Raw genomic sequence first — 24,148 nt, 5'->3', positions numbered from 1 at the left:
TGGCTATCAGTGAATATGGTTACCCTCAGGCATTTGGCAATCTTGCACCCTCTAATCAGAGCTATCAATTCAGTAATTTGAGCAGAGTTTACCCCCTTTAGGGCAACCAAGAGGACCTTCATCCGGAACAAAATCCTCACCAGCAACTAAATATAGCTCTTCAACATCATCCAGCAGTTCAGCAAACCCCCCTGCGAAGCCACGGACATTACACCATCCCAAGACCTCTGCAACAAGCTCGGCTCCTACTTCCACCTGAAAATCAAGGCCCTTTAGGACAACTTCAGCCATATACCCCAGAAATCACCCTCCCCTCTAGCAACCACAGCCAGCCGACCATCACCACCTGGACATCATTCACCACTGAAGACACCACCACGACATTGAAGAGCACCCACTCAGGAGACCTCACAGACCCCTGCCCGCCTTTCATCTTCCATAGTGCCGCGGCCACCTTTGCACCCAAACGACGCCACACAATCAATGCCACCTTCAAATCTGGCATCTTCCCCAATGACTGCAAGCAGGCTGAGGTCAAGCCCCTTCTCAAGAAACCCTTGGCTGACTCGACGGACCTGAATAACTACTAGCCCCTCTCTCTCCTTCCATTTGCAGCCAAAGTCACAGAGAAATTCGTCAATGCCCAGCTGACCCTTCATCGAAGAGAACACCATCCTCGACTCCTTCCGCAGCAACCACAGCACAAGACCTCCCTCACTGCCGCCACCACACTGTGGCCCTCAACTTGATAGACCTCTCCGCTGCCTTTCACACCATCTCCCATTGCATTCTCACTGCTCAACCCCACGCTCTTCAGCATCTACATGGCCCCCTTCACAGCCATCGTCAGTCAACATGGGCTCAGCATAGTATCCTACGCTGATGACACCTAACTCATGCTCTCCCTCACGAATAACTCCGAACACAGCAGGCTCGCCTTCCAGGAAGGGATGAAAGATGTTGCAGCCTGAATGAGCAACAGCTGCCTAATGCTCAACTCGGAGAAGTCAGAGGTCCTCGTCCTTGGACACTTCCCCACCTCCTGAGACAACACCTGGTGGTACTCCATCCTCTGAAACCCATCCACCCCGACTTACCACACCGGAAACTTCGGCATCATTCTCGACTCCTCCATAACCATGACTTGCCAGATCAATGCAGTTGCCTCCACTTCAATCAATCAATCAATGACATTTATAGAGCGCACTACATACCCATAGGGTCTCAAGGCGCTGGGGGTGGGGGGGTGCCGTTACTGCTCGAACAGCCAGGTCTTCAGCTTCTTCCTGAAGGAGAGGTGGTCTTGGGTCAGGCGCAGGTCGGTCGGGAGGGAGTTCCAGGTCTTGGCGGCCAGGTAGGAGAAGGACCTTCCTCCTGTAGTCGCTCTTCGGATGCGGGGGATGGCGGCGAGGGCGTGGTTGGCTGATCGGAGGTGGCGTTTGGGAGCGTAGAAGTTGATTCGGCTGTTGAGGTAGCTCGGGCCTTGGTCGTGTAGGGCTTTGTGTGCGTGGGTGAGGAGGCGGAAGGTGATTCTTTTGTTGACGGGGAGCCAGTGAAGGTCTCTCAGATGTCCGGAGATGTGGCTGGTTCTTGGGATGTCGAGGATGAGTCTGGCTGAGGCGTTCTGGATCCGCTGGAGTCTCTTCTGGAGCTTGGCGGTGGTTCCAGCGTAGAGGGCGCTGCCGTAGTCCAGACGGCTAGTGACGAGGGCCTGGGTGACGGTCTTCCTGGTCTCGGTGGGGATCCACCAGAAGATCTTCCGTAGCATGCGTAGGATGTTGAAGCACGCCGAGGAGACGTTGTTGACTTGCCTGGTCATGGAGAGGGAGGAGTCCAGGATAAAGCCCAGGTTGCGTGCATGGTCGGTCGGTTTGGGTGCGGTGCCCAGGGCGGGAGGCCACCAGGAGTCGTCCCAGGCGGAGGGTGAAGAGCCCAGGATGAGGACCTCCGTCTTGTCTGAGTTCAGTTTCAGGCGGCTGGTCGTCATCCACTCGGCTACCTCTTTCATCCCTTCGTGCAGGTTGGCTCTGGCGGCGGCGGGGTCGTTGGTCAGCGAGAGGATCAGCTGGGTGTCGTCGGCGTAGGAGATTATGCTGAGGTTGTGTTGGCGTGCGATGGCCGCGAGGGGGCTCATGTAGACGTTGAAGAGGGTGGGGCTCAGTGAGGATCCTTGAGGGACGCCGCAGATGACTTCGGTGGCCTCTGACTTGTACGGTGGTAGGCGGACTCTCTGTGTTCTTCCGTCGAGGAAGGAGATGATCCATTCCAGCGCCTTGTCCTGGATTCCGACGTTGCTGAGGCGCTGTACTAGGGTGCGGTGGCAGACAGTGTCGAATGCCGCGGAGAGGTCTAGGAGGATGAGGGCCGCTGTTTTTCCGTTGTCCATCAGGGCTCGGATGTCATCGGTGGCGGCGATGAGGGCGGTCTCGGTGCTGTGATTGGCTCGGAAGCCAGACTGTGAGGGGTCGAGGGATCCATTCGTCTCGAGGAAGGCGGCCATCTGCTTGTTGACGGTCTTCTCGATGACTTTGGCTGGAAACGGGAGGAGCGAGATGGGGCGGTAATTCTTGAGTTCGGTGGGGTCCGCTGTGGGTTTCTTGAGTAGAGCGCTGAGTTCGGCGTGCTTCCAGCTCTCAGGGAAGGTGGCGGTGTCGAAGGAAGTGTTGATGATGTCTCGCAGGTGGGGTGCGATGACAGCGTCGGCCTTGTTGAAGACGTGGTGAGGGCAGGGGTCGGTCGGAGATCCGGAGTGGATGGAGTTCATTGTGCGGACGGTGTCTTCGGTGCTGATCAGGGTCCAGGCGTGGAGGGTGGCGGTGGGGGAAGGTTGTTCACTCTTGGTGTGCGTTGGTTGGTTGTTGAAGCTGTTGTGTATGTCCGCGATCTTGTTGTGGAAGTATGAAGCGAGGGAGTTGCAGAGGTCTTGCGATGGGGTGATGTCGTCGTTTCCTGCGCTGGGGTTGGATAGCTCTTTCACGATGTTGAAGAGTTCCTTGCAGTTGTGTGCGTTGTTGTCCTGCCGGTCCTTGAATGCAGTTTTCTTGGCGGCGCGGATCAGCTGGTGGTGCTTCCGGGTGGCCAGCTTGAAGGTGGTCCTGTTGTCCGGTGTAGGTTCCCTTCTCCAGACTTTCTCGAGGGCTCTGCAGTTCTTCTTGGAGCTCTTGAGTTCGTCGGTGAACCATGGGGCTTTCTTGCTGCCGGGTCTGCTGGGCGGGGTCCTCAGGGGGCGAGCTCGTCCGCGCAGATGCTGATCCACTTCGTGAGGTTGTCGGCGGCCTGGCTGGGGTTCGCTGAGCTGGAAGGAGGGTGCTGGCTCAGGGAGGTGGCGAGCTGGTCTGCTGTGATCTTGTTCCAGCTTCTGCGGGCGGCCTGTTGCTGGTGGTGGTGGGTCGTCGTTCTCTTGAAGGTGAAGTGGACGCAGCTGTGGTACGTCCATTGAAGCTCTGTGGCGTGGCTGAAGTCGATGTCTGTGCTGGAAGAGAAGATTGCGTCGAGAGTGTGTCCGGCGAGGTGGGTGGGGGTGGACACCAGCTGCTTGAGTCCAAGATTGGCGAGGTTGTCGAGCAGGGTGCTGGTGTTGCGGTCGTTGTTGTTCTCCAGGTGGAAGTTGAGGTCCCCCAGGAGGATGTAGTCAGCGGAGGGGAGGGCGTGCGGGCTGACGAAGTCGGCGATGTCCTCGCTGAATTGTGTGCGTGGTCCCGGGGGTCGGTAGATCAGGGTGCCTCTGAGGGTGGTGTTTGGGTCGGTGTGGATCTGGAAATGCAGGTGTTCGGCGGTGGTCAGGGTGTTGTCGGTGCTGGTTGTGAGACGGATGGTGTTCCTGTGGATGATGGCGATGCCTCCTCCCATCTGGTTGGCGGTGCGGTCCCTCCGGACGATCTTGTAGCCCTCTGGGATGGCGATGGCGATGTCGGGAGCTGAGGAGGCGTTCATCCAGGTCTCTGTGAGGAAGGCAACGTCAGGGGCTGTGGCGTCTAGGAGGTTCCAGAGTTCGATGGCGTGTCTGTGGACGGAGCGGGTGTTGAGCAAGATGCACTTGAGGTGGGTGCTGCTGGTGTTCGACTTGGTGGGTGCTGGTGCGAGGCATGTCCGGATGCAGGTGAACTTGCAGGCGTGGCAGCTGAAGGGTCCGTGGGTGCGTCGTGGTGTGGCTTGGTGGCATCCTGGGAATCGGCCGATGTTGAGTGCGATGAGGGTGGCGGCGGAGTACGTCAGGCGGTTCGGTCGGGGTCTTCGTGGGCCAGGGGTCCTGGCGCTGGGCGCGATCCGGTCGCGGACGGGCGCAGACGGGCTTACCTTTGGCGCGCCTTCGGCGCACAATCGGCGCGCCCGCTGCGCGTGACCGCTGCGCGTTCGCACGGTCGCCATATATGGCGAAGTGCGCGGGTGGGCGGGGCAGCTGGGAGGCGGGAGCGGGGAGGGATACAGAAGGCAAAAAGGGGTGGGGCTAAGTGGCGGTGGCGGGAAGCGGGGAGCGGGGAGGGAACCGAGGGACAAAAACACTGCAACGAAACAATTTAAACAGCAATACAAAAAAGACAATTTATCCAAAATACAGAATAACAGCTCTAAGACAGGCTAACAGAGACGACAGCAGGGCACAGGGAGAGAAGCGGCGCCCTGGAGCTACCACGGACCGCGTCGCTCAAGGGAGGGGGCGTGGTCCAGCGGCAGCAGCCGGGCAGCGAGGCAGCGAGGCAGAAGGCGGAGGGGGCACTCGCAGCAGCTGGTGGCCGTGCGGCGCGGGGGTGTCCTACAAGTAGGTCACACTCACCTGCGTTGCACGGTCGCCATATATGGCCAAGTGCGCGGGTGGGCGGGGCAGCTGGGAGGCGGGAGCGGGGAGGGATACAGAAGGCAAAAAGGGGCGGGGCTAAGTGGCGGTGGCGGGAAGCGGGGAGCGGGGAGGGAACCGAGGGACAAAAACACTGCAACGAAACAATTTAAACAGCAATACAAAAAAGACAATTTATCCAAAATACAGAATAACAGCTCTAAGACAGGCTAACAGAGACAACAGCAGGGCACAGGGAGAGAAGCGGCGCCCTGGAGCTACCACGGACCGCGTCGCTCAAGGGAGGGGGCGTGGTCCAGCGGCAGCAGCCGGGCAGCGAGGCAGCGAGGCAGCGAGGCAGAAGGCGGAGGGGGCACTCGCAGCAGCTGGTGGCCGTGCGGCGCGGGGGTGTCCTACAACTCCCTCCATATCCTCCGCAAGACCTTCAAGTGGATCGCCCCCAATGCCAAAAAAGACCATCACCCATGTGCTAATAACTAGCAGACCGGACTAAGGAAAGTCCCTCTACGCTGGAATCAAAAAATCCCTGCTACACAAACTCCAGACCATCCAGAACACAGCAGCCAGACTTGTTCTCGGCATCCCACTACATGAGTACATGACCCAACACCTGCGACACCTCAACTTTCTCCGCGTCAAGAAGAGAGTAACCTTCAAGTTACTCACCCAAGCCTGCAAATCCCTCCACAACATCAGACCCAAATACCTCAAAGAAAGGATCTCTTTCCATGTACCCAAAATAAACCTTCGCTCCGTCGACCTCACACTAGCAGAGACCCCGCACATCCGCAGAACCTGAGCAAGCAGGAGGGCCTTCTCCTACGTCGCAGCCACGGCCTGGAACAAGCTCCAAGTCCAAGTCCACATCAGACGCTCCCCTACCCTGCACACCTTCAGGAACAGACTCAAGACCTGGCTTTTTGACTGACCCCTCCTGGGTTGTCGCATGGTAGCTTCCGACAATGCGCTGTCTATTTGATCTGAATGGGCTGATCTTGTTTGACCAACTTAAGCTTCATTACTCCTTCTTTGAAAAAGATTATGTAATTATGCCATTGGGTGATGAGTCCCAACGTGCACGTATGAACGAGTCAACCAATGACCCTGTTTGCAAAATTGCTGTTTCTCATAACGGATGATAAGAGGTTGGTCTTGGAGATTTACAAGGCGGGATCCATCAACGGACACCTGGTCAGAGGCGAAGGGAGGCTGAAGATGGCAAGACCCTTCACAGACAAAGAGTGGAAGCATATTTTTTGCAGAGTTCATCACACAGCACACACGGTGATAAACACCAGAACAGTAAATAAAATAATCTCCTATTGGTACTATACGCTGAACTGCGTTCTGAGATGGAATGAGGATCAATCAGGAAACCGTTGGTGTGGCTGTGGGAATCCTGGAACCCTCCTCCACCTCCTTTGGCACTGTCCCAAATTGACCAGGTGCTGGGAACAAGTCTTGGACGATATCAACATCGCTTTTACCCTTGCCATCCCATGATTCGCAGCTTACACCATCTCGGGGCTCCAGAACTCATTGACATTCCTGCTTTGCTCCGTTCAAGAAAGACAGATGGCCCTCGCACTGAATGCAACTCACGATGCTATACTGGCATCTTGGAGTACAGACAAAAGATCAGACCATATAACATGCTGCACAATCAGTGGCTCCTTCTGGAGATGGACTGGTTATCAATGACGGTGACACCCAAGGGCTCCTCCTACTCAGAGCAAGGTGCCCCTTTTATTTCAATTCTTTATAAAGAATTCCAAAAGCTGTCCTGCCCATACTATCTTCGCATCTTGCTTTTGATTCTAGAATCTTCTCCTTCTGAGTGATGAAGGGTATAGGTAGTGGGGGCCTTGGTGGAGTCTTGGAGAAGGGACACGTGGAATATCCGCTTATCTCCCTATCTAGCAGCAGTTTGGAAGGAAGAAGGGTGGGGGAGGGGTTACTGACCATTTCTTTCTTTCTTCGTTTCTGTTTCCCATTTTATTTAAAACCCAGTCATTCGTATGCATCTCATTTTATTGTTGCTGGCAGTCCATCATTTTGCATGAACGCGGCCGGCTCTGTTGGGTTGTAGGCAACTTGCCCTGTGGCTCCGATTTAAATTGTTGTGAGTACGCGGTCAGCAAGAATTGGGATGTAGGGGGCATGCTGTGTTCAATATGTGCGGATTGTTCATAAACAGAATTGATCCTAAAAATAACAACATAAAAATTCTGTTGACTAAATAGTAAGCACTGGCTTAGGATATCATACCTGATTTAAATATTTGGCAGGTGTTTGGATCAATTTTTATATTTGTTACCATGATCAGTGACAAATATTACATTTTGTAGTTGAAAAAGTAGGGACTGTAAAGACGTATTTCCCCTGTGGTTGAAAAATACATTGAAACACAATATTTTGCATTAATATTCCTTCATTCAGTGTGGAGTTGTTTGAAAAGTATTACCTGTTTATTTGGGTGGAAATTATATTTTATCTGCAAGGATAATTAATTATTTAAGGCTGTTCTTTGGTACATGCTTTCGATTTTATTTAACAAGTAGAGATCCCCTTGTTTCCAAAGTGGTTACTACGGTCCAGTTCATAAGTAGATAGATGTTGAAACTAAGGCCATTAATGTCAGCTAAAATAGTTTTAAATAATCCTTGGTCACGCATGTTTTAGCTAACAGATATTTTTATGTGGAAAATTGTGAGTCCATAAAAACTTTGTTAAAAGTAAACTACAAGTATCAAAGTACAACGTACTGTTGCTAAGGAGTCACTACTGGGTACAGTTGTCACACATGACAGGAGAGCAATATTATAGCTATGTCAGAGCCTCGAAGAGCATCAGACATGCACTGGTTCAGTGTTCTAGGCTGGGCCTTTCTAGTTACAGACTGGGTTCAGTGGGATTCATACTATGCAATGCTCCCTACACAACAGCCATGCCGGGTCTGCAGTTGGGGCAGGATGTTAGTTTTTAGCAAGGACTAGTGTCAGTAGGGTGTCATACAAGTGACACCTGTAAGCTACTCTTGAATCCATGCCTAAAAGACAATTGGGGAGTTTGTTGACTTAGTGTTCATAAAGTTCAGGTTGTTTAGTCACTGTGCATCACAAAGCTTGCAGCTCTACCCTCCCATCTCCACCATCTACCTTTTAAATCAGTGCACCACATTGCTTGATAGGAATCCTCAGACAAGCAAACTACTCTTCTGTGAAGGACTCCTGCTACTGACGGAAATACATTTAACAATATTCTGAGAGTGGATTTCAACCCCAAGGGGCGTATGTTGAATTGAAAATAAAACTCCAGGGTTGAGAACCCCAGGAACTGGTTATGAAGGGGTCCGATCGGGATTTCAAAATAAGCATCCTCGAATTCCATAATAACCATAAAGTCTCCTGGAAAAATAATTGAAATAACTGACTGCGGAGTGTCCATCTTGAAATTAATCATGGTGACATAAACATTTACTCTTTGAGATTGAAACCTCCAGTTTGTAGAACAAATCCAATGTTCCCCAATCTTTGCAAGGGACCATAGAAATGACTTGCTTCTCCAGTAGAGATTAGACACTTGCTCTGAATGGCATGTGTTGGTCTTGTATTTTGGCCTTGAAGTAACAATAGTATCAGTAGCTGGAGGCCAAGTTCCAAATTTGATATGTTTACCTACCAACAGGATTCCCCCTAACTCTTACCGTATAGCCAGGAGCACTGAAATGGTTTTGGTGGCAAGTCAGTAGATTTTAGAGGGGTAGTGCATTGTTTGCCACTGAAGCAAGAGGCACCCACAAGCATTTCCAGTAGAAAAGTATTATTTCCTCCGGAAGCAAGCCTCCTTTGCAGGTACCTTGGAGTGTGGTGATTACTTAGATTCTTAAGTGATGGTTACAATATGTATCTGGGTCTTGAATATTTATGAAACAGATCATCCAGCTGAAGGCCAAAAAGATGGGGACCAAGAAAGGGAAGGCAAAAGCGAATAGAAGAAGCTTTTTCAGTTCTTTTAATCTTCTAGTTTTGAGTCCACACTAATCTGAGAGCCCCCACAACTGCTCTAGAGACAAAGCCTGTAGCCCACAAGGCCCCAAAAGATTTGCCAAAATGATGCCTGCAGCTCTAGTCTGGCTAGCAGGCCAGCAAAGTCAGAAACAGCTAACATAGCAGAACTAGTTGAAAATCTTTGACCAGACTGTGATGAATACAGTGACTGTATAGTAGCTCTCATAGCAAGCTTCAGCCCATCGTAGGCCTTCATCACAGCACCAGTCCTCATCCACCTTTCTTTCCAAGTCAGGTGTTTGTTAAGATGAAGCGTCTTCCATGACCACTGAAGAATGAGCAGCCAAATCAGTTAAAACAGAATCTAGCATCGCTGATTGCAGAAACTTCTGATGATCAAATAGATATATCTTTGTTAGGAACTTTGGAACAATTTCTACTCAGCAAAGATAATATTCTTCATTACTGGGAAAAAAGGAACTGATTTTGAATTCAATCTAAGGAAAATAGACAATAAGGCTGAACTGGTACTTTGGACCTCCTCCTCTTCATTTGGAAATTCCATTGTTGTCATCCAAACAACCTCTAGGGTCAGAGAGAGGTGAGATATCAATATCTTCTCATCCTCTAGTAAGGATGAGGAAGAAGGAATAAAACAGGGCAGCCCACCAGGTACCGATTCCCTTATTTTTCCCTGAAAGTGAGAACACCAAATGTTTCATCCGATAAAGCACAAATATATACCTTAGGATGTACGACAGCCCTTTAGTTGTCACCTGGTAAAGAACTCTCAGGAGGGGGATCACCTTCACTCCCCCATTGTTAGTGAAATTAGACATCAAATAGAAAGCTTTAAATAAAGAAACCCACCTACAAGAAGGTTTTGATATCATCTGCTGAATGTGCAACCTGCTCCAAGGACCTACCAGAAAAAGTGATACAAGACACTTTTGTTTCCTTTTGTGTAACGCAGCCGGCCTACCCAGTCCATTGTGGCTGACGTGCTGCAGAGGCACATAATACTTATGCCAAAGTTGTCACCTGAGCAAATCACTCCTCTTGAATCAACACAGTATCCATCAATTCTTTCAGTCCCAGAGAAGATAGACTTTAAGGAAGTACCAGCTCCTTCCTCATCCTGGCTGACCGTAACTGGCCACAGAGGAGAGGAACAACAAAGATCAAGATTGACCGCGTAGTGCCCAGCCACAAGGCAAACAAGTTCAGGGCAGAAGCTATAGAGGCGCCAAAGCATTTCAAGGATCTGAAAGGGCAGACATTAAAAACAGGTTGTGGTTAAGGGAATTCTCCATTTTATGCACCTGGGAATAATCCTAATTGAAAAGAAGTTTGTGGTAGTAAAGGGTTCTATCTTGGTGGCGGAGCCTCCTCACCAGTAAGGCACCAGTAAGGCACCAGTAAGGCACGGGACGAGGAAAAGGAAATGAATATCAATGGGCCTTGCTTTCATGATATCTTTCAGTCTCTCTTTTTAAAGTAAGAAATTAACATTTTAAATGGCTCAGCATGAATTGCTCTGTAACACATGTGGATAACTCTTCATTTTCATGTTTTTTTGTCTTGTCCCACAGGAAAACTTCCAGAAGAACTAGGTGAGTTTGTAGTAAAGAGATTGCTGCATTTCCTTCTATTTAATGAGTTCAGTAGAAAGCCTAACTGCCAGGGAAATGTCAGGAATGTGCCGTACTTAAGTTGATACAACACATTCCGGTCTTTTCCCTGTGCTTGTGTCTTTTTCACAGGCTAGTGCCAACCCAGGCACCCTTACACCATGGTGCATGGGTGCCTTCGTTGCGTACAGGATTATTTTTGTGCAGTAAAGGGCACCTTCATATGCAAAAACAATCCTGAGAGGTATATTCCCCTTTCTATGTGTGCTGCAGAATGCAGAACACATGGAAAAGGGGAGTTGTTAGGAGAAATAAAAAAATGCATCAAAATCTATGGGAGTTGCATGGGAACAGCCACCCAGGGCAGAGTATTCTGGTGGTGCTTTATTCCAGATTCATGGTGCCATTCAGGGTCACGCAGAGCGGCCTTACATGGCTTCATAAATTTCAATTGAGGTTTGTGTCATGTATATACCACATTGTGTGCTGCAAATATGGTGCAAACAAGGTCATAAAAATGTCCTTGAGTAAGAAAAAGCAGGTGGAAGTAGCATGTATATAAGTTATTTGCTTGTAACTTTAATTTCAAGGAGACATAAACTCACATGTAACCATTGCTGTAAAGTAGTATCATAGGCAAAGAAAGATTCTGCTTAGCAGACTTACGGACAATACCATGAGGCCAAATGATGTAGCTGTACCTGTTTATGGCTGCCATGTCCTAGACTTCACTACTCATTGCAACTTTATATGAACAAGAAAGAGGGAGGGTTGCGTTTTGAGAGCTTAAGGTATTTTAAGTTTCCATTGTGCCAGTAGCTGGGATGGCTATGAAGTGATGCTGTCTAGAACAAGTCTTGCAACCAAACATGACTGCCCTCCTCACCACTCCAGCACTTTGAGAACCGTTAAACAGTAATGTCTGACTGTGTGAATAGAAGGAGAAGTGGTAGGTGGTGCAAGGTTGCATTGAAGAACATGCTACTATTCAATTATTAAACTCACTTTCTTTCTTTTCTCCTTCTTGTCACTCTCCTGACACCATAGAGACCCAAAGAGAAGTAGAAAAGAAGATCACTCTTAGAATGTCTTGGTATTATTTGGTGTAACCTCAAAGGGACCAAACTCCTGAGTATTGCCACTTGTAAAGGTTGCCCATTGGTATTGCATTTAGGATTGTTTATGTGCAGCAAGGGACACCTTCCTACACATAAACAATCCTCACCTGCACACAGACACTCTTGCACTCTGGTGCAAGAGTGCCTGCGTTATAAATGTATCTCCCCATTCACAAGCTGGTGTTAACAGCCCACAGCACCAGTTTACCCATGATAGCAGCGCAAAAAACATCGCCACAGAGGACCCCCGCAACTATCACTAATGAGATGCAGAGTAGGAGTTCCCTTGCCAAAAGCCGCGACAACAGCACACAACAACATTCACAACGACCAGATAGAACTGCGATAAGAACACAAAACAGGCAATAATGCGCATTAGCAGCAGGAAATTAACACCTGCTCTGACCTGGTGTAAAGTCGGACCACAGCCTGCACCAGAAAAGGGAGCACAGCTTAGAGCCACACATGAAGAACAACAGATGCCCCCGAGCAACTGAACATGCAGCACGGACACCCAAGAGGGCCACAAAACCCACCGACACCACACCAGGCCCGCAACCTCCCCCCCTCCCCCGGACCCACCCTCCACCCGAGACTAAGAAACTGCACACCAACACCACAAATCCCAAAATAAATATTTTGCCTGATGTCACACAAGCAGGAAAATAAACATACATGCTTTGCCAGAAAATGGAGAATCAGTCATACAGCAATACAATCACCAACACAAAACACCATACAAACAAAAGACAAAACAACCATTCGGATGAGTCCTAGCGGGTCCTCACTGAACAATCTGTAGGACACAGCCTGGAAGACTAAATCCAAGAGGAGATGGTGTGCCATGCGCCCAACAAAGGAAAGAGAGGAAGAGAGTGAGGGAGAGAGACGGAGAGTGATTGCACAAGTAGCGCAAGGGCTCGTAGGGCACCTGGCTCCACATGCCAACATATGTGTGTGTATCTCCATCGGTACACCATGAGTCCAAGGCTGTGTGCCAATCTCAGCGCCAAAGCCAAATCACATTCTAAAAACGCAAGTAGTAGTCAGACAAACATCAGGGATGAAAGCTCCATTGTTCCAATGCAGAAGGCGGAAGGACACCTGCACCTCTGACCTTGGTCCAGAACGCGGCTGGAACACCCTGAGAGAGATGCCATGGCAGATGGGGACGACTCTCACACCATGCATTGCGCAAATGAACTATCCAACTTATCCACACCCCATACACCAAAGCCCCTGCCGGAGGTTCCCCCACATGGGAAGCCCTTGACACTCAAGGGAACAGCAACTCATTCATCCCAATGTTGCACACATTCAAATCATTGCTCAGAGCTGTGGCATATCCTCCACACAACTGCCGCAGTTCAGAAGAGTGCCGGTTCCAGAAGACGTACCAATGCAATGGCAGGCCATACCAGGCACATGCACAACCTCCATCACGTGGAACAGTACTGTGCACGTATGCTGCATTTACTGGGCGCAGTGCCACTGGCAGTGCTGCGGATCAGTTACTGGCTCAGCTTCCACATTGCCTACGTCACCTGCGCCCAGCCCTGGTTCCACTGCCGAATATGCACATTTGAGTGTCCCATGGATGTCTGCCTATCCAACAGAACCGTAGATGATTTGGACTATGACTTGTGTTTGCGCCCCTTGTTGGATCACGAACAGGAGTGTAACCGAGACAGCCGTGCATGGGATGCCTTGACGTACTGCGTATGTGTTGGCAGTTATGTGAGATTGCACAATTCCTCGTGTGCAGTGACCACATCGAGGTGCTCCCCTAGTGGGCTGTGTTGCAGATTGGTGAAACGGCGTTGGCTGAGCACACCTGCCCAGACCAGTTAGTGGATTGGCTCACCCTGGTGTTCCTAGAACACAACAAAGACATACTATTGGAACACACTGCACATGAAGCTGGCTGGCATTCATGGATGAGTAACTGTGTTTCTGCAGCCACATCCAATTGTCACCCACAGCACAGGTCCCATCAACTTTTTGCATCGTCGGATTTGCTCCCATATCCCACCACAACAGAGGACACGTCTGCCGGTGTCCAGACTCTGGATGCTTGTGCATGGAACAACGTGTGTGCACACACACCTGTGCAAGGTGATGCAGGTCCATGGTCGGAGCAACACAGCATGATTTGGCAAGGTTGCCAATTCGGACACACTGCTAGGGGAGAGCACACACATGGCAATGTAGCACGACATGTGAACCTGCCGGACCCTTTCACTTGATCACTCCGGTGGCAGAGCACTATGCAGATCCCATGGACAGTAAGTCATACCCCTCACACGGGGCAATGGGCAGACGCCAAACAACACATGACTCATCCAGCAAGGCAAGGTGGGCTGGGAGGGTTGCCATCCATGATGATTGTTGTTCATTTTTCACCACTTTCTGAACCTCGACATGTACCCATGCTGCGTGTAAGTGTCATAAGCATGTCCCTGCCTGTTGCGACCGTTGCCTCATCCGTACTGACATACACATGCCAATAAAGTCTATGCCACCCACTGGTGTCTAACTGTGAGGTGTGTTGATTAGATTGTCCACCCGTGTGCCACAATGAGCATCGTCCCTACACAGTGAGGAACTGACTGACGTATGTGCAATGGGGGTGTGTTCCTTTGGCAAGCTCAACTTCTGTGAGCCAGACATTGTTTTGGGATAAGTGCTGGCCGACATGTGCACTTACGTGACTTCAGCAATGTTAGTATGGTGTCCAACCTCTGACCATGTGGAGCAAATATATATATCATAACAGAATAGGTCCACACAGATGTGTGTAAGTAGGTATGTGGCGTGAAGTTCAGTTGTCACATGTGATGTAGGACCCCACTCCTGGCCTGCTACCAATGTGGTCACTCCTGCACACAGCCCTATTCAACACATGGATGTGCACCTACGTTGGGGGGTCATGAGATTGTTGTTGATGTGCAATGGGGACACAGCTAGTAATCACCTTCACAGACATCCAATTGGCCATGGGTCTCAGGATTACACATGAGCATAGATGTCAGTTACCATGGTGTACCTTCATGTGCAATCATTGTCCCTACATCCAGCCATACTTCCATACGTGAGTGAACATAGTAATAACTCAATTCAAAAATTCTTTATTTCGGCCATTTGAGGCCATAAAAGAGCAGTAATGAAAACATAATACAGAGGAAATAATTATAAAATTCATTGCATAGACACCATAGAATTCATTACATGCATGGAAACCGTATTTACAGTATAAAAAGGATAAAGGTGTTTTATGCTTAATATTCAATATCTACTAGTTGACGCCTCTTTGTCCACATGGCTAATAAATACTTGGAAAGTGCAAATACGATAAGACTTGAAGTGTCTGTCTTTAGAATTCTAAAAGCATGTGAACAAATTCTAACACCTAAGTTTCTGCAAAGTGGAACTAGCCAATACTTCCTGGGCTTAGTAAAAGCGGGGCAGAAGAAGAGGACATGAAGTTCGTCCTCTACATCACTACTGCAACCTGGACAAGACTTGTTGGTAGCGTTGGACCATTTGCTTGTGAAAACTTTGATTGGTAAGGTGCCATATTGCCATTGAATAAAAAGTTTCCTCGCTAAAATTGGGAAAACGACATCCATAAAATCCTCAAATTTTTGAAAGCTAAAAAAGAATCGGTCAGAGAGCCAGCATTAGGGGTGCAGAGATAAAAGTTCAGTTTTTTTTCCTTGTAGATCCTGGTAAGGGACTTACGTGATACCTCAAGACAGCCCCTTCCGGATTATCCCACATTTCAGGCAGGCCTAAGCTTAAAAATTCACGCTTTATAAACGCCAACCAGGGAATTTTGGCTGCACCATTGAGAGTTAGGATCTGCTTCAGCTCTTGCCTGTAATGGAGCAGATCTGTTGTTACCCATATCCGGCGCCAAAACCTTAGCGGTTTCAGAGCTAACTCATCTTCAATAGAAGTTAGTCCCAGGTCTAGCCTAAGGGGAAGGAGCGGGGTACTTTGGGGGAGAGTCAGCAAACGCCTAATACATTTTGATTCAATCTTGGCAATCTCTGCCCCGTGAGAGTGTCCCCACAGCTCTCCGCCATAGAGAGCTGCAGCCCTTGCTTGCGGCGTGTAGATCTCTAGGGCAGGGCTCACTGGCTTAAGAGTTGATGTGTTTGAAATTTTGGAGATGCCACCCACCAACTGTGATAGTTTAGTGACCCTTTCCAACCTCACACTGCCCAGAGTCGGATTAGAACGTGTAGATGCCAAAGGATTAAATATCATGAATTTTGTTTTATCAGCATTTATCTCAAGACTGCGGCTTCAACAGAAGTCCCCAAAACCATTCAAAATTAGTTGAATCCCCATTAGGGATTTGGAAAGCAGGAGGGTATCATCGGCGAACATAATCGCCGGAACCCTCCTGCCAGACAACCTTGGTGCGTCGTTGTTGGGGACATTATCCAGATGGGAGATTACACCATTTACATAGAGGCAAAACAGGGTCGGGGCCAAAACACAGCCCTGCCTCATCCCTCTGTCGACTGGAAACCTTGATAATAATGCCCCATTCCTCCCGCATCTAACCTGGGCAAAGTTACCCTCATGCAATCTCATCAGTACATCCAGAATTCCGGGCGGAACGCCCAGATCCTGGAGGACCCCCCACAATTTTCCCCGTGGCACTAGAGCGAAAGCGGACCGGAGGTCCACAAACACCATGTAGAGGATGCCACCCTCAATCTTTGCCATTTTCCAATACAGGAGAATCAGGCGAAAGATCTGGTCCATGGTGGATGTGTTCCTCCGGAACCCTGCCTGAAGCGGACTTAGTACTTCATGGTCCTCCATCCATGCCAGTAGATGGTCGAGGACAAGCCGCGCAAAGATTTTTGGGGGGACGTCGATAAGACTAATAGGCCTGTAGTTGGCTGGGAGCAGAGGTGAACCCTTCTTATAGATTGGCACTATCTCCACTCCCAGCCAAGTGGAAGGAACCTCCATACCCCTCAAGATTGCATTAAAAACGATAAGCAGGTAGGGGGCCCAGATCCCTGGTTGGTGCCTAAATAGGTCCCCACAGAGTTTATCGAGCCCCGGGGCCTTACCCACTGCAAGTTTTCCTATTGCGTGGGTCACCTCCCCCAATGTGAACTCTAAAACCTCATGCTCAATATTTAAAAGTAGAGGTAACACTGTATTATCCTCCGCAGGTTCAACTGAGTATAAGGCTTTAAAATGAGATTCCCATACTGGGGCATCAATGTTGGGCTCTATTGCTGATTTTGGTTCCCCCGAGCCTATATTTACTAGTGACCAGAATCTGTGGGCGTCCCTAGTTTTCAGAGCAGTGGTTAAGTTAGACCACCTATCCGAATCCCACTCGCTCCTTGCATGAGCCATTACTTTTTTATAATGCAGTCTGAGTTCACGAAATCTAGTTTTATTTGTCCCAGACTTGACTGCCTCAATCAGCTCGAACTTGAGCTTTCTGCAGGCTGGGTTGTACCAGGATGAACCTAGTGTTCTCTTTTTCCTGGTTGGACCCTGGGGATTAAAAACCTCTTGTAGGCAGGAAACTAAATCCAAGTGGACGTGCCGCAGATCCATATTAAAATCTGGGGATATTGGCTGGGTGATTAAGTTATCTACCTACAGGAGTCGAGGGAGAACCAAATTGTACAGTTTAGCCAGTTCATCCTGGGAATCTGCTATTTTACCCCACGTTACCCTGCGTCTGTTATTTGAAAGTATCAGCCCTTCGCCTGGGTCAGCCGTTCCTGAGGTCGAAATTTTGTTCAATCCTGGGATAACTATCTTTAGGTAGAGTGCATTGTGGTCGCTATCGACCCTGGGGATTGCTCTAAAGTCAACAACCTTAGACCACATCCTTGTTTCCACCATGATGTAGTCAAGGAAATATTTAAAATAAGGGCAATGATCTGAATCGCCAGGGGGGACCAGGACTCTGGGCGTGGGGATTGGCATGGTGGAATGGCCCAATAGTCATCCTCGCCCATAAGAGCACCCTCACTCGTTCCTAATAAGGGCTCGAAGTGACAATTTACATCTCCTGCTACCAAAAGAAAAAAATAATTCGGCAGTATGCTCAAAAAAAGGGATAGGTCATCAATAGTGGCCGATTCGGATGCCGGACTTACGGGGCGCAAATAAACGTTCACTATGGCTAGGTTAAAAGAGTTTGGCCACTTCAGGAGTGTACACTGGATGTCTTCAGAGTGAGTGGCCATAGTCTCTGCCTTGCAACCCAAATGAGTAGCTACCCAGGCAGCAAGGCCGCCTGACGGTCGACCTTTCCCTCCCCACCTAGCAGGTACGTAGAATGTGGGGAATCCCGCTCTAGAGTGTTCATCCCTGGCCCAGGTCTCTTGAAAAAGGCAAACATCATATTGGTCCACCAAGGATCCCTACTCTACGCAGTTTAAATTGTGCGAAAGACCCGCCACATTCCAGGATAGAAGTTTCAGCCTCTTCAGTTGTATCAGAGGGTTTGGGAATACCACACTGGCCTATGGCAGTTCAACACCAGTGGCTGCTTGAGGAGGGAGAGCCATGCATCGAAGAGCTGTACTCACCAAACCATCAATAGCCACATCCATGTTAGACCCATGGATGTGGGTATGTGGATCCGGAGTATTACTGGATGGACTAGGTGGACCGCCACTATACAGCTCCGCCACTCTGCTAGATTCGGTATGTAGTAAGTTTATTGTTTGATTAATTAAAATCATTACAAACCCCCCCAATGTCCATAAAACGTATTAAAAATATCATTACATTTATAAATACACCTAATTTTAACATGGTTCCACAATTATATAAAAGGATATTGTTACTTTTCATTAAAAACTTGTGAGGGGCTACAAGAATTTGGGGACCTTTTGGAAAAGATGATTGTATTGTGTAAGCCCCAGTGTTCCAAATTTTAATATTCATGCACCACTTTTTGCGACCTGCTACTAGACGCTGGTAAGCATGCTGTCCGTTCATTAATGTTATTGGTCAGCTGTTGAAAGGTGACATTGATCCTGCTTATTTTGTTTACTCTCCGTCAGCTTGCCGTAAGAGGTTTCTGACCATTGTCATGAATTTGACGCCCCTGCAGACCAAGATAATGGAAGCGCCTTCCAGCCAGCTTATCACTGCTTGTCTGCATGAACAAATGTTCAAATCATTGAAGATGAATTTGAAATACTGTCTCCCCTGTTCCAGGACTGCTGGACAAGCACATAATAAGTGGGTTACAGATTCTGATTTAAAACCACATAGTCGACAGTTTGCGGATTGATAAGGCTTTTTCCAAGTTGGATGCAGGTCTTTTGAGTCATGCAAGCCCATGCGGAAGTTTGTAAAACTCTTTTTGAATTGCAAGCTGAAGTGAGCGGATAAATAATTTTGGGGCCTTAGGGTTCTATATGAGTTGATAACTGTCCACCCATGCCGGCGCTTGGTGATTGCTTTTTTGTCAGCCAGCAAGGATTTCTTTTTAGCTGCGGCATTTACGGCTTTGCCGAAGCTTACTCTATCTTCCCCGTTTTCCCATGCTGTTTGTAGTTCCAACTCGGTCAAAGCTGTTCTCAAATAGCTTCCCCATGAACTCGGTGTTTCTAAGTTCATCTGGTGCTTAATTTCATTCCAGCATAGTTTGTTCAGGGTGTCCGGGTTGGAACAGCGGAATTTATGACAAAGTTTGACGAAGCTACTCATTACCCGGAATTTCTGGTGCTGTAAGCCAAATTCCAGTCGAACCTGAGAAGGAGAGGCAGATTTAGGCAGCTCAAAAACAGCCTTGTAAATCCTAGTCTGGAGCTCATTCAATAAGTTTGCATCTTTTCCACACCAGGTGACTAAACTGTACGATAGACTGGGCTGGATTTGTGCAGCCATGACTTTTAGCAGATGAGTGTAGTTCGGGCAGTCTAGTTTTTTACGTAGTAGTCTGTAAGCATAGATTAGTGATTGGGCTTTAGCTTTTAAAGCCAATTTGTGTTCCTTGTGAGATGTGCCCTGCTCAATTATTATGCCAAGATATTTATATGAGCGCTGCTCTTCCACAGTTGCCCCTTTTGCCGACCATTTAAACTTTGTTTTTTTGAGATCCACTAAGCAAACAATTTTCTTTTTTTCTTTGTTTAACTCCAGTTGTATCTGATCCAAGTAGGATGCTAAATAGTTTATTGATCTCTGTAAGCCAATAGGAGTTTGGCTCAACAAGACAATGTCATCTGCATATTGTAGGATGGCGACTGACTCTTTGGCCATGTTCGGAGGGTGACAATCAGCTTTTTCAATATGCTGTGCGATATCTGAAAGAAACAAATTAAAGAGGCTGGGAGCTAGAACGCATCCTTGTTTCAATCCTCGCTGCATAAAAATGCTCGGGGTTGTGCTACACCCGTCGCCCAGCTTTACTCTAGCCCAGGTTTCCGTGTAAAGGGCAGTTATGGCGTTAAGCAATTCTCCTGGCAAGCCCCAGCACTTGAGTTTGTTCCAGAGAAGACTCCTGCTTACTCGGTCGAAAGCGGATTTGATGACCACAAAGCATGCAAAGAGTCGGGATTTCTTTTTTAACGCTTTTTCAGTTTAGAGTGCTAGGGTGGCCAGGTTGGTTGAGGTGCCCATCCCTTGCCTGAAGCCCGTCTGGAACTTGGGGATTGTGTTCTTCTCCTCCATCCAATCTTGGAGCTGGGCTAACAGACAGCTACCGGAAACCCCCTGCGATTAATATATTTGTGCCGTGAATTCAAGAGGTGTGGCCCGGTCCGGTCTCTCTTGGTCTAGAACTGGCTAAAACGGGCCCGCCCTTCGCCCGGGCTGCGCCCGCGCGCGATCCACGGCGCGGAGGGCGGAGGCCAAGATTTAGGCCGTGTAGGGGGTGGGAAGAGGCACCATCGTCAATGTTGGAGGGCTGCTGGTCCTCGCAGTCCCTCAAAGAGTCACTCAGCCCAGGAGAAAACAGTAACACCTCTCCAAGCGGCACCCGGGAGTCGGGGGCCGCGAGGCGCTGCGCTTATAGTCCGGCGGGAAGAGGCACCAGCGTCAGTGTTGGAGGGCTGCTGGTCCTCACAGTCCCTCAAAGAGTCACTCAGCCCAAGAGAAATCAGTAACACCTCTCCGAGCGGCACAAATAATGTCTCTTCACACAAGTAAGCATTGAGTAGTCCTGAAAAACGCTTATTATAATGAGTTCCTGGGAGCGTTTTAAAATAAGGCAGATTTGCCCTTGTCTTTTATAACCCCCCGATTTAATCGTTTTTCTCAGAAAAGCTCTAATTAAATGTTTCTTCTGAGCACGATGTGTTGGAGCTTTTCCAGCTCTGTAATTCAGAATGAAATTAGACTGAAAAGTCTTACCGGCAAGAAAGAATTCAAAATCTCCACCTGCTGTCGCTTTTTCCTTGAAATAGTCTTAAAACATACAGCGCATCTCCCACCTTGCAGCTAACAGTGTCTGTCTCCCTGCTCTGGATTTTACCCCAAGCACTCACCAGATTCATTGTACTCAGAGGTATTGCGGTGCTGGTGTGGTCAAACAAAAAGCAGAGGGAAAAGCAGATCAAAAGCAGTCTGACCGCAGAGAATGATTCTGCTCTGCGTGTGTCTCCAGAGCCTGCCGCGAGCACTATAGCGCAAACGCCGTCCTCTGCAGGCCCAGCTCAGGTGTGCTGTGATTCACAACTGCCACTTGTTGCTGTTCCAAGCCGCTTGCCTGCATACACCCTGCTCGATATTTTCAGCTGAAGTTTTTTTACCAATGTCTATAATCCTCCACGTTTTTCCTCAAATGGCTTGTGTAGTTTTTAGGAAAGAACTCGTTCTCACTGCTGTCCCGTCGCCACAGTTTCACCGGGAAAGGTGAGAGACCCAGGAGCTGCTCACACTTGCGTCCACCATTGATTCTGTCAGCCACTCCTCTGCGAACTAATGTCTCTGGGAGAAATGCAAGAATCTTGAACGTACTATGAAGCAATGCTCAGGGATGCTTCCGTCTAAAAAAAATGGAACAGATGCCTCTTTCTTTGGTGGGTAGGACCAGTTTGATTAAAATGTCTCTCTTGCTGTAAATGATCTCCTTGTTTACTGGTATATGCTCTGCAGGCCAACTATAGTAATAACACATCTGTGTGATTTAGAATGTTTTATTCACATTCAAGTGATTGACGGAGCTGGAGCTGTACATCGCCATCCAAGCCCACATCACATGGAAGCCCAGTGGTGGGCCAATGAGAATCCGTTGGGGATTTAAAAGTGATTAGGAAGTGGGAGAGTGCAGTCTGCAGCAGGATTAATGTGTAATTGGCCAGCCATGATGAAATGGCAGTCCGTGTCAGGTCTGGGTGAATGTCGCAGAGTGTTCCGGGGGTCAGTAGGAGGTATTGCCCAGGGCATGATGCATAGGTCATGCAGGGACAGGCCATATGGTGGTGATGGATGCTACTGCTTCATTCCTCACACAGTAATTCCCATCCCCTTCACACTCCCCTGATACGGGTTCTGTGTCCAGTGTGTCCGGTGTGTGTGGTGGGGTGATGGCTTAATCACAGTGTGCCACTGACACAACAGACTGAGAAGGTGATGGGACAGCATCATTGTGTGCCACTGGCACATCAGGGGTCAGAGCTGTGTGTGTCGATGTTCCCGCTGCAGTCATCTGGGAATGGCTCAGTGGCAGCAATGGCAAGATGAAGTACTGCAGGGCATTGAAGTTCCCAGATACTACTCACTGGTGTCCAGCCGTGGCAGACATACTTCCAGCCTGCATCTGCTCCATGGTCTCCAGTGACCTCCGCATCTGTGCCAACTCTGTGCTGTCATCGCTGGTGCCTGTCTGACCAGACAGTTCTTGTATTCGATTCATGGCCCCAGGGAGGTCAGCCAAGGTCTGTGGAGGAGCATGGTGCTTCCAGGGGCTGTCCAGTAGGGACTGTACGTGGTCTCTGATAGGACTCAGTCACCCACATATGGCATCGAGTTTGGCTGCCACGAGCTCAAAACCCATCCGCAGCTGTACAGACAACTCCACCTGGCAACCGCACACACGTTGTTGGAACTCCATGTATTGGTTGCGGTGGTCCGGGAAGACAGTTGTGGTGATGTGTGTTTCCTGCTGTGTGGTCTGTGCAGGTGGTGGGCTCACCTCGGGGCAGCTGTGCCGGTTATCCTCTTCATCATCAATGATGTGAAGTGTGGTGTGCCTTGCAGGAGGTGTTGTTTGTCCCTCTGCAATGTAAAGGGGAGATACAGAGTTACACATGTATGTTGAAGATTTGCAGATGTTTACATTCTGACTGCATGCCAATGTACATTGTCACTGTTTTTGTGGAATTGGCTATTTGATGGCAGTCAGTGTGTTGTTCGACTACATGACAGATGTGTTGCAGTACCCATGTATTATCATCACACAGTGCCAGGCAATGCCAGAATTGAGTGGACAGTTACTACACACGTGCGAAACCTGTTGTGAACCCTGTCCTATGTTAGTGTTGCTCTTTGTACCACATTGCCGTCATTGCTGATGTTCTGTGATTGCTATGTGTGTGTTCTGCATTGTGAAGGAGTTGCCCCTGCAGCTCTGATTTCATGTATCCTTCTCCCTTTGAGGTGGAGTGCCTTTGAATTGTGTGCTTTTCGGGCCTGATTTGTTTTTAACCCCTTCCACCCTCATGACGAGCTGGGCTCGTCATGGTGTAGCCTCCTCACACACTGATGACGAGCCCAGCTCGTCATGAAATCATGTAAATCTGAAAAGTTCAGCACCGGGGGGGGAATTGCTGCAGCGGCGATGGTGTTAACTTGGGTAATATGTGCTCTTGGACAGATTTAGTGGCCTGGTGCATTGTTTGCCTGCTGCGTGTGTTTTACGGCATGAGTTGTGTGTGCACGTGGACATGTCAGAGTGTGACCTGCTCCTTTATGGATGTGATCCACACTGGGCTACCTCCATGTCAATTTGTGAGCCATCTCATGTTTTTTGGCTGCTGCCATGCCAACAGGCATAAAGTGATACTTGAATAGTAAGTGTGGGTAACAAAGCCACTGCTTTGCTGGATTCAGCACATGTGCATGGGTCAGCGGTGATATTGGTGATATGGAGGGGGGCCCCTTTGTGCACATTGTGGACGGGGGCCTACTTGGCGTTTCTATGTGTGCTGCAGTGTGCCAAGGCTATCAATGACATGTTCCACGATCATTGTGGGTGTGCAGTGTGCTTCACATAATTGTGCATGTGTGCCATTGTGCCCATCTCCCCCGTTCTCCCATCCCTGGTCGTTACTCACACTGTTGCTGTTGGAGCAGGTCTTATCGTGCTGTGTCCAGGCCCCCAATTCCTGCCACTGTCTGCACACTGCTGACTGTGGCCACCATTTCCTTCAGCTCATCCAGCTCCTCCTGTGTCGCAAGACTCCCAGCTCCAGTCGCCCTTCCTGCCTTCCTGTTGGCGGAGAGCTTCTCCTTGGTTTGGCTGTGCAGTTTATGCCAGCGCCTCTTGACCTCCTCCAGTGACCTCCTTGACACTCCAACTGCATTGACAGTGATGATGGCCTGCCATATTTCCATTTGAATTGCCAGTGCCACAGTGGAGGT

The 24,148-nt window shown here is 49.1% G+C and overlaps 1 protein-coding gene across 1 annotated transcript in view; it reads left to right on the top strand.

Annotated features, from left to right (window-relative positions):
• Positions 1 to 24,148, top strand: part of LOC147717678 (butyrophilin subfamily 1 member A1-like) — a 692,641-nt gene that overhangs the window by 600,775 nt on the left and 67,718 nt on the right. Inside the window, exon 8 of the mRNA XM_086924470.1 lies at positions 10,398 to 10,418. Within this exon, the coding sequence (XP_086780596.1) occupies positions 10,398 to 10,418 (21 nt within the window). The remainder of the gene's footprint in view (positions 1 to 10,397; positions 10,419 to 24,148) is intronic.

This window comes from Lissotriton vulgaris, chromosome 5 (assembly GCF_964263255.1).
Source record: "Lissotriton vulgaris chromosome 5, aLisVul1.2, whole genome shotgun sequence".
NCBI classification, from domain to species: domain Eukaryota; kingdom Metazoa; phylum Chordata; class Amphibia; order Caudata; family Salamandridae; genus Lissotriton; species Lissotriton vulgaris.
Note: the sequence above shows the minus strand (reverse complement) of the source record. Positions and strands in the feature narration are given on the sequence as shown.